Source organism: Alosa pseudoharengus, unplaced genomic scaffold (assembly GCF_046254945.1).
Source record: "Alosa pseudoharengus isolate Yale_2024_CS ecotype anadromous, Long Island Sound unplaced genomic scaffold, YU_APseudo_1.1 YU_APseudo_1.1_scf_19, whole genome shotgun sequence".
NCBI lineage: Eukaryota > Metazoa > Chordata > Actinopteri > Clupeiformes > Clupeidae > Alosa > Alosa pseudoharengus.
The window spans coordinates 32,673,101-32,683,040 of record NW_027468657.1 but is presented as its reverse complement, the minus strand read 5'-3'; the positions used below and the strand labels follow the sequence as shown (position 1 = coordinate 32,683,040).

Here is a 9,940-nt window from a genome sequence, read left to right as displayed (position 1 = left end):
GTCATAAATGCATATTCCAGCCTTACTCAAAACTGCACCGATTAACAACGTCTTGGACACCAATGAAAGTTATCATCATCAACTAGGTTATTGTCTGACCGGCATTGTCCTTTAAGAGGAAGTCAGTCTGACCACAAACCTGCAAACAGCTGTTGATCAGGACCTATATGGTGACAGTGCAACTCAGCTTTCAAAAGCAAAAGCTTTCTTGCATTTTCTTGTCTTTGTCATCCATTTCAGTTCTTTTCATTTTGTCAGGTAAATAACTTGCTGGCAAACCCCTGTAAAAACTCTGCGAGAGGAAGAGGGGAGCTGGTGGTATTGGCAGTCAAATGCATCATCCATATGAATTTGTATTGGGCTCCCTTACACCCACAACATCATTGTTATGAAGTAAATAAATAAATAAATAAATAAACGAATTAATTAATTAATTAGTAATTAATTAATAAAACATTCTTCATAGCGTTACATATGGCATGAGGTAGCCCTGGATGCTTGTAAGTGGGAACATTATTAATGTTCCACTTACAAGCATCCAGGGGCTACCTAATTTATTATTAAACACAATAGTTTAATTTAACCTCAAGTCCCACTCTGGCCATGTCCTTACATTGACATACAGAATTCCAACATAATCAAGTGCTATGATATATGATCTCTAAATAGAGGAGAGAGCTCACCTCTTTTTCCTCAGCAGGCCTTTGTCCCAAGTGTTTTTCTACATCCAATTTCACAACCTTGAGATGTGTCTATGAATAACGTATACAAGTGAAATGTCATTATAGTAAAGATGCAATTCACCACGCTACATCATGCATTGGCTCTGCAAGTTCAACAACACAACTATAAAGAAATGAACAATAAAAGAAGTGGGATTACGTCAGGGTTACAGGCACCTTTCACCAAAGCTGCTAACTGACAGGTACTTTTCCACCACTTCGCTGATTGGTGTTGTATTCCATCATGTTGCAGTCCAATTCTGGAACGTGATTGGATGGGGTGATTTTTGGCCGTCCCACTACCTTCATCCCGCCTCTTCAATTCTCTGATTGGATGCAATATCTTCAGTACTGTCAGTCTATGAGGTTATTTTCTTACCCAGTTATTTCTAAATGCCCGGACTTGTAGAACCCATAGCGGATAGGCTTTGATAGATAGAAGCCTGCACAACTAGAGACAGAAGAGCCGAATCCATGCACTAACAACGAGGAAAATGATCATCTGCACGAAAAAAATGGATTATCGCCTCGGAACACAGTGCCAGCGCGTCCAAAACCAGGTATTAATGCAGCTACAAGGAAAATCTGTCAAAATGAGGCAACTATTACTTCAGCTGCTGCTAACTGTTAACATACTCAGAAGTTGTCTTCTAGCTGACTGCTTAGTTTGACTGACTGTTTCTTACTAACAGGAGAAGCTGGGGAAGCTGAGGAAAAAAAAAAAAAAAAAAAAAAAAAAAAACGAAACAATAGATTTAACGTTACTTTGTCTCAGCTAACATTAGCTGCCGTTTTCTGCCTTGTTCGAAAATTGCCCTATGGTGTTGGTAACGAAAATGGTAACGTTAACGTTAGATAATTAAAATACGTGACTGTGTCAATTATTGGGTGAGTAGCCTGCTATCCTAAATAATGATTAACACAAATACCCTAACTTGCTATCGCGAATAACACCAATGACTAGTAACATCATTTATGAAATTATACTAGCAAGCTAATGCTTGCGTTTTGGTGATTTCTGTTTCTGCGAGATAGTGGGAACTTTAGTGAGGTGATAAATTGGTAGGTTGATTTTTTGAGATACCTCGGATAACAAGCTCACTTGATGAACAAAGTTCTTTTTGGCTGCAAAATGGCTAAATTGCCCGTTGCTCAGCTAACAATAGGATGGCTGGTTCGGACCAGCTGAAAGGTCCAGCTGGCTGCTGCCTCTATTTGTAATTATGTACCTATCTAATGTTACTTTAAAAACTTTATTCAGTTGTATAAACGTCAGTGTCATTTTTGTTATATATCTTAAACTCTAATTTACACACGTTAAGTTCTTTCTACAAAATCTAGTAGGATGTCAAGTTTGCTGTGTAAGGCCAGAGCTCTCTAACGTTATGGCTCTGGCTGAGGCTAATCAGCTGCTACCCAGAGAACACCCCTCTATTCAACGCGTTGTCAACAAATTACATTAATGTTGTCATTAGTAAACATTATTTGTCCTCTAATGTCATGTAACAGTTAATGTGAAATTGTTAGTAAGTTTGCTGGTATCAGTAGCTGTTAACGTTAAGGTATTTTGCGTAGCTTATGCGCAGCCTAAGCTAACTTGGATTGTAAGATTATTCTGCATATTTGGCTAACGTAACATATCCTGTGCGAAAAGTTAAAAAAAACTTTTAGCCGTGGAGCTAACAAACGTCAGCACGACTGTCTCGCATAATTTCTTTAATTCATTCGTTTGTGAATTATGTCAGCCGAAAAATTTGAGAGAGAAGAATATCCAGTACGTTACGACTTTTCTTTTGTGTCTTGCGAAGATGCCGTGTTTTGTGGTCCGTTTTTATTGTCAGCCAGTAAAATACATAATTTACATAAGTTTCTACTCCTTTAGAAACTGTGAAAATAGTTTCCCACAATGGCAATGTAGTGGAAGCAGTCCCAACTGTCTGTACAAGTAACGTTAGATTAGAATAGCCTGACGCCTCAGAGGTAACTTGAAGCACTTCTGAATGAATGATGTTAGCTGATTATTCAGTTAGCTATGCTATCACGTTAGTTAGCCCCGCGATATGATACGTTTTTTGTTCATGCCTCAGTGAAATGTTGCATGACATTGTGTGTAAGAATGTATAAATGAGGATTTATTTGTTGTATGTTCCTACTTCCAATCCACATTATAGTTGAAGCGCATGGCTACTGTCCATCAGTAGTCTTTAATTTTGATTGGCAACCACTGTAGCGTTAAATGGTGAGAATTTCCTTTGAGTTGTGCACGGAATTTGCGAATTTTCTAGCACAACGTGCCGAGAAAACATCGCGTTTGGTGATAGTTGCACATCTGCATTCTGGATATATATGGGGGGGGGGGGGGGGGGGTCGAGGGACCAAAATTGGACTTTATTGTCTAAGGAAGACCTGAAAATAACAAGTTACATGGATAATCGACCTCTGTGCCAAATGTGTAGGTCTTGTTATTCTCTGAATTGTTTTTTATTCGTATGTCAATGCATGAGAAGATTAGTTTTTTTCGTCTTTGTGTACTGATGTTGTATATACTGCCAATCAAAGTTGTTTTTCTCCTCTCCATGGTGTTTTTCGTTGGTAAACCAACAGGGGGCGTTGCGTCAAGGGGAACTTGTTTACTGCATTTCTCAGTCTGTAGTAGAACAATGGAGGAATGTGCTCTGTTAAACATTACTTTTTTATTTGACGAAAGCCGCATTACAGTGAGGCTTGTTATATTTGTCGGAGTTTATGTGTTTTTATGTTTTCCTTGTTGTTCTTCATTCAATTTTTTCATTCATTGTGGGAAGATGACCTGCTCGTCCTTGTTCTGCAGTAGGCTACAGTTGTTCAATTTCGGAGCACCACTTCCCTTTGCACAGCTATATGTTTTACTTGTTAGTAAAGGCAGACAAGATCATTAACCTGTGATATCTGAGATTTGTATAACATGGGCCTTAATGCTGCATATGGTTATAGACTTTGATGTCATGTCCTTGTTTAGAATTATGCAGAATACTTCATAACCATGCAACTAGGCATCGGGCTACTGTAGAAATGCCTCGCCGAATGTAAAGGAGAGAGATAAACAGTAAGCGTTAAAACACATTCTTATCTGTAGACTTGGCTCTGACACTTTTTTCTATCACATCTGGCCTCGGGCGTAAATGTGAAAGTCAATGGTGGTGATGAGAATCTCGAGAATCAGATCTTTTGTTCCCATTGAAGTGGGGAGATGTTCATGTTGCCATCAAAATTATAGCGACCAATGGGTTGTTTGACGCCCTGACAATTTTTCTGTGTGATAAAGAATTCACATCTAATGCAGTCTAAAGTGTAGGCCCATTTCTCTTCAGACTCTGCTTCAGGCTATGAAATAGAATATTCTGAATCAAAATAAAAACCCATAGAATTAACTCTAAATGCATCACCACTAAAAATGCAGTTTGCAGTTACGGCATCCTTGCTGCATGCATGCAGCTATTTTTATGTCGGTTGTGCACATTTTCAGCTGAGATTTCCTTTGTCCTGCATCCTGCCTGTCTGTACAGCAGTGCCTGTGTGGCCACTGGAGGCTGTGTAAGCCATGTCTATCTGTCTGGCCCTCTCTAATCACCCCCTGTGCTCTGCAGCTGGCTGTTTTGTTCTTCACATTAGGTTCAGGTTGCCAAGCCAAAAAGAGGGTTGGGGGGGGGGGGGGGGTTGCTGTTCTTACAGTAGAGAGGGGGAGAGAGATGGGTGTGTGCATACCAGCAGAAGCGACACAAGCACATGACAAGGACAGACCCTTTCTGGACCTCCAGGAATGCAGATTAAACATCTCGGCCGACCTCCTGTTTGCACCACAGGGGCAAGACTTCTCCCTCTAGCTCTCTCTTACTTGACAGGACTTTCTCCATCAGTCTTGCACACAAACATGGCACAGTTGAAGTCGACACACTATCACAGGCTGTCTTTTCTACCCTCTCCTCCTGTTGTTCTTTTCTATTAAATTGGCTACCTGTTTGTTCACCTGCACCCAGAGAAGTTTCCCACACACGTCCTTTCCATCTTCTCAGAGTTGGCCCATCCTCCACTTACCTCATAGTATTACACTGCAGGCTGCTTGAGAACAGATCAATAAACAATTAAGACTAATTCATTTGTTCTGAAAACCTCAGATAAGACATTCGGATTAATACCTGCTTTAAAGAGGAAAACACTGTCATGATACGTTTGCACTCAGATGTCAAGTCACAAACTCTCGTTTTACAGAGCCTTTTTCTAATAATGCCAGAAAATGGATCACAGTCCAATATTGGCCACAGAAGAAGACAAAGGCGGTTGTTTGGGCCAGGTGGGCCTGGGGGGAAGTGGACTGGCAGTGTTGTGTGTCTGATCTGATCAGTGGAGCTCCCCTGTGCAAGCAGCTCTGGTTTCGTTTGAGCCACAGTGTTGCTGCCACTGAAAAGAAATCATCCTCTTGTGCTCGTGCTCACTGGCAGGCAGGGAGATTTTTTTTATTCAAAGCACCTGGCCAGATCCCATTCAAATGTATTCAAAGTCACAAATGTTGTTTTGCTTTTTCTGCTAGAAGATGCAGTCAGTCTGGTGTCACTGTTTTTTTCAGTTGACATAACTTTTTGGCTTCAAAGCCTTACAGCTCATCATGAACAATAGGCACAGCTATAGCTAGTTAAGTAACATGTTGGGGCATAGGTAATGTTACGTGACATAAAATATATCTACATTTGAGTGAACAGGAAAGCTTAATCATGAAGGGAAATATTCCCCCAGTTACTGGTGACTTTTGTTTGTTAAACTTGATGATGAATCAACAAAACTGAAGTAAGGGGAGGATTGATGCTCTAACTTCCTGTTTTGAAGTTTCTGTATTATTCATACCCAAGGACATGCCCTGGCATGTTGGGGTTGGTTTTGTGTGGATGGAGAGTTCTTCTCCTCTGGCTCAATGAGCCTTTTGGAGTTCAGTCAATAGAGAACATCCAAAGAAGTCATCCATTAGGGATCAAGAACCTTGGTGAGTTTATTAAAAAGTTGTTATCAATTTTACACTGGAACCTCGTCATTGAGTAAACTGTCTAAATTCCCTTTAATGCGTGTTTATGCAAAACAAAAACCAAAGCAAACAGAACAGTAGACTGTTTGTGCAGACCTCAAGTCCACCTCATGACTTGTATTAGCTTTATTCACCCAATTCCACAAAGGCCAGGCATTTCATGGATAGAGATGTTTTCTATGGTTCGGGGGATGCTCCTCATTCTCTAGATAGTTATCATTGGTTTCTCTGACTTGGAACACGTGAACGTGACACACTCCATTGAGGCATGACTGAGTTGGGAGGAGGAGGCAGGGGCGCATCATTTTTATCTCTGTTTACCGTCGGATGTTTTTCTGGGTCATTCCAAAAGAGCGGTGGCTCGGGAGCAGACGCTCAGGCCCATGTTGATATGCGATATATTTACAAGCGCGACCAGCAGCCAGTCCAAACCATCCCTCTGAGGTTGAACTTGGTTGAAGTTACGCCAAAGTTAGCATCTACCTCCCCCACCTCCATATGCATGCACCCCTCCTGTAATGTACATAACACATGTGGGATGTTGTCACGTCCTCACGGTGCCCGCTCCCTTACCCCCCACCCCCTCCAGTGTGCATACAGTTACTGTTGTTAGTCTGCTATACTATTGAATTTCTTTGATATGTATTGTTCCAACCACTAAAATGTCAACACTGTGTGGTTTGACCAAAGGAACCCTCTTAAGACTGCGCTATCCTCCCTTCTCACTAATCTATTGGCATGCCCACTATTCACTGAAGGTGACGAAATGTGTACGATCACAACATCCTTAAAGCATTGTTTTACAATACCACTTACTTACATGTATTAAATTGCTAGAGGCCTTTATCTAGGGTGACACTGTAAGATTTTCAGTATATTGTAGATTTGTGTGTGGGTGTTGCATGCCTTATCAGTCTTATCTTATTGAGTATATTGTAGATTTGTGTGTGGGTGTTGCATGCCTTATCAGTCTTATCTTATTGAGTATATTGTAGATCTGTGTGTGGTTGTTGCATGCCTTATCAGTCTTTATCTTATTGATTAGTGTAATGTGACGGGGAACTGAGAACGGTTCCATGCAGATAAGTTTGATTTTGTCTTCTTCCACCTAAAAGTCTAAGTATGCCCCCATGAGAAGATTGAGACGGGATTTCTCCTGATTTACCTCTGCTGGCTGTAAACCCCTGCCGTCCCTACTGGCTAGAGAATGTAGAGTTTGCTTTTAATGACATTTTCCACTCAGAAGCAAGCCATGGGTATCAGTCTAACACTCTTTAGCATTTTGCTTGTCGCGTCAGCTGGGATTCCAGTCATAGATTTGCCCTGACAGCAGTTGCGTCTCGGGCCAAGTCTGAGATGACTGGCACCATTCCCACATAGGCGCATCTGGCACAGAGCCAAGATTCCCCCCTGGTTCAAGTAGTCCCAATAAAAAAGCAAAAGCAGGGATGTGTATAGGTGCACTCTTTCTATACTGCTTTATGTATTTAGTCTGAACTAAACAGTGGATTATAGCCACCAGTGTCCAGAACCATTATAAAAAAAACTACAGGATGCAGTATCATATGATTTCATCTATTTATTAGGCCTATATACTGTATGTTTTAAGATATGGTGCTCATCTCCAGTTATTTGGTTGCAGTACGAAATTGCAATCGATACCCTTGTGAAAGTATTGTTATACTATTCTACAGAATTACAGTATCTCCTACTACTGTACATTTGGAGAAGACTTTCCTCTAGGGCTTATTGCCCCATTTGCCCAAGTCTCTGCTTTTGAAGAGGAACAGGTTAAACATATTGCCTTAGGCCTTTACCATTCATCCTGTTTTTGCCTTGGAGCAGTTTGTGCACCTGCTCATAGGAGGCTGAAAGCAACGAGCACAAACATGCATGAAGAGCACTGGCCCACTTACATGTGTGTGCATGCTTCCCCCCACAATCTCCCTGTGTTTGTTTGGCCTTGCCCTGCTTATACAGCCTGGGAGAGACGGAGCACGAGCCCTATAGGCTCCATAAGTCACCCTTGACCCGCATCTCTACCTGCATGCACATGTGCCTTTATGTACTTTAGATGGTGGTGGAACTGGTTGAGTGACAAGGCACCTGTGTTTCAGCAACCCCCCCCCCCCCCTTTGCTGATCAGTTCCTTGAAGGAGTAAAGTGGGTCACGGTGGAAGTCTGTACATAGCAGAATTGGTATCTTTATTCCCCTGCTCCCTTTCCCTGCCCTGCTTTCTCTGTATGTTAAACATACACAAGTCCCACCGCAGCAACCTCAGCCTACGTGAGGGGAATGTTCAACTGGACCGTGCCAGCAGTCCATCATTAGTTTTTCCCTTCTGGATGATAGTTGGTGATGTATCAGTTTCCTTCAGGGAGACCATGACCCGATTAACCCAGGTCGTTTATTGTTCGTCTTTGAGCTTTTTGATTTAAAGACTCTTAAAAGGTCAGGCCTGAAGCTGTGAAGTCCAGAGCCTAACCTGCAGTGGGGGCAGCAGGCATGACTCACCCTGTATGTTTGCTCTCCCAGGATGGCGGTGGGGGTGAATATGCCAGACATGGCAGAAATCTTTCATGGTGGTAGCAGTTTTCTATGAATTGTTTGTGTGAAGCCTCTCACAAAAAAGCATGCCTGTTTGGGCTTCTTGGCCCAGGAGCAGAGATGGTGTTTATCTCGCTTATCTGTGCAACTGCTCTCCCAGCTGTCTCCCAAGGCTATTTATAACCCAGTGGGGTGGGGAGTGGAGATGCGTCCCCCCACTCGGCACCAGGGGAACTTTAACTCCAGTGCTTCCAGCAGGAGGACCAGCAGGGCCGGCCGAGCGACGCTGGGCCTTACGGCTGCTGTTGCTCAAGCTGGACCAGTATGTGACAACACTTCAGTGATCCCTCTGAAGCCACACACACACACACACACACACACACACACACACACACACACACACACACACAGGAGCAGCCAAAACAGCGACACTCCTTCTCATCCAGCCAGGCCAGAGGCAGTCCAGTTTCCCCTTTCACATACCAGCGACCAGAGACAAGAAGCCATTTTAGCACCGGAGTTGTTATTTAAACCAAGACGTTTCACGCTGCCTCTTAGAAGCTCTTGCACAAGGGGGCATCATTTTAGTACTGCGATTCTGTTTGTCCTTACTACTTTTATGCTGGTGTGGGATATTTTTTTAAACTCAAACATTTTTCTGCAGTGTATACTAGGACTTTGCCTAGTTTACTAGATTAATGTGGAAAAAATTAAAAATAACTCGTCATTAGATTAGAAGTATAATGCATGTTCTGTTGTTTTTAATAGTTTGCTTAAATTATGTTGTCCCGGGAATGAACAGGACAATCATATGCTTGTCTGATTTCATTAGAGCCATGTTCTCCTTGTTGTGCATCAGTATTTTTCGATGCTGCTGATTAAGAATGGATTTAATCATTCGGAGATGGGCTTGAAAAAGATGACCTATTAACGGATGACCCGAACACAAAGTGGCACAGCTGCTACATATCACATTTACATTAAAGAGTATGTGAGGGTTGTTGTTGTAGTTTGTATTGTTGGGTTGGGTTGGGTTATGGACAACATAACAAAATAGTAAGGGGACATACTATTCCCTTAGTTGCCAAAACGAATACTCTGCACACGCCCAGTCAAGTTGTTATCTGAACCATCGTAGTCGAGATAAAGACCAGCCCATGGCCTGCGCTAATACGTTTAACTGTCAAGATGACTGATTATATTGCATTTTTTTAATCTTTCACTTCAGTATTGTAAGAACATCAACTGTGCCGCATTTTGGCTTGGTTATACCTCACGATAAGACCCTCTCAGTAAAATGTCACTGGTGTTTGTAACCTCTGTTAAGTATGTCCTTAACTAAGTACGAGACAATATAGACAGAAAAAAACATTTGGATATTTGAGGTCAAGATCTTATTTCTCAATATTTTTCTCAGGAACATCCGAGACCTTGATCACAACACAAGCAACAAGTCCAAACCTGGAGAATCATATCCTTGTAGAATGCATTGCATGAAAGTCCCACAAGGCCTGAGCCTCATCCCACAGTAGTTTAAATATCTCAAGTATTCATAGCAAGTAACATCAGTGGAAGAGGAGCAATAGGAAAGAGGAACTCTGAGGGTTAGTTCCATGT

At 42.0% G+C, this 9,940-nt stretch overlaps 1 protein-coding gene across 1 annotated transcript in view; it reads left to right on the top strand.

Annotated features, from left to right (window-relative positions):
• Positions 1–1,111: 1,111 nt before the first annotated feature.
• sesn4 (sestrin 4) overlaps positions 1,112–9,940 on the top strand; it is an 18,788-nt gene continuing 9,959 nt past the window's right edge. Inside the window, exon 1 of the mRNA XM_076292452.1 lies at positions 1,112–1,282. Coding sequence (XP_076148567.1) covers positions 1,217–1,282 — 66 coding nt within the window. The 5' untranslated portion in view covers positions 1,112–1,216. The remainder of the gene's footprint in view (positions 1,283–9,940) is intronic.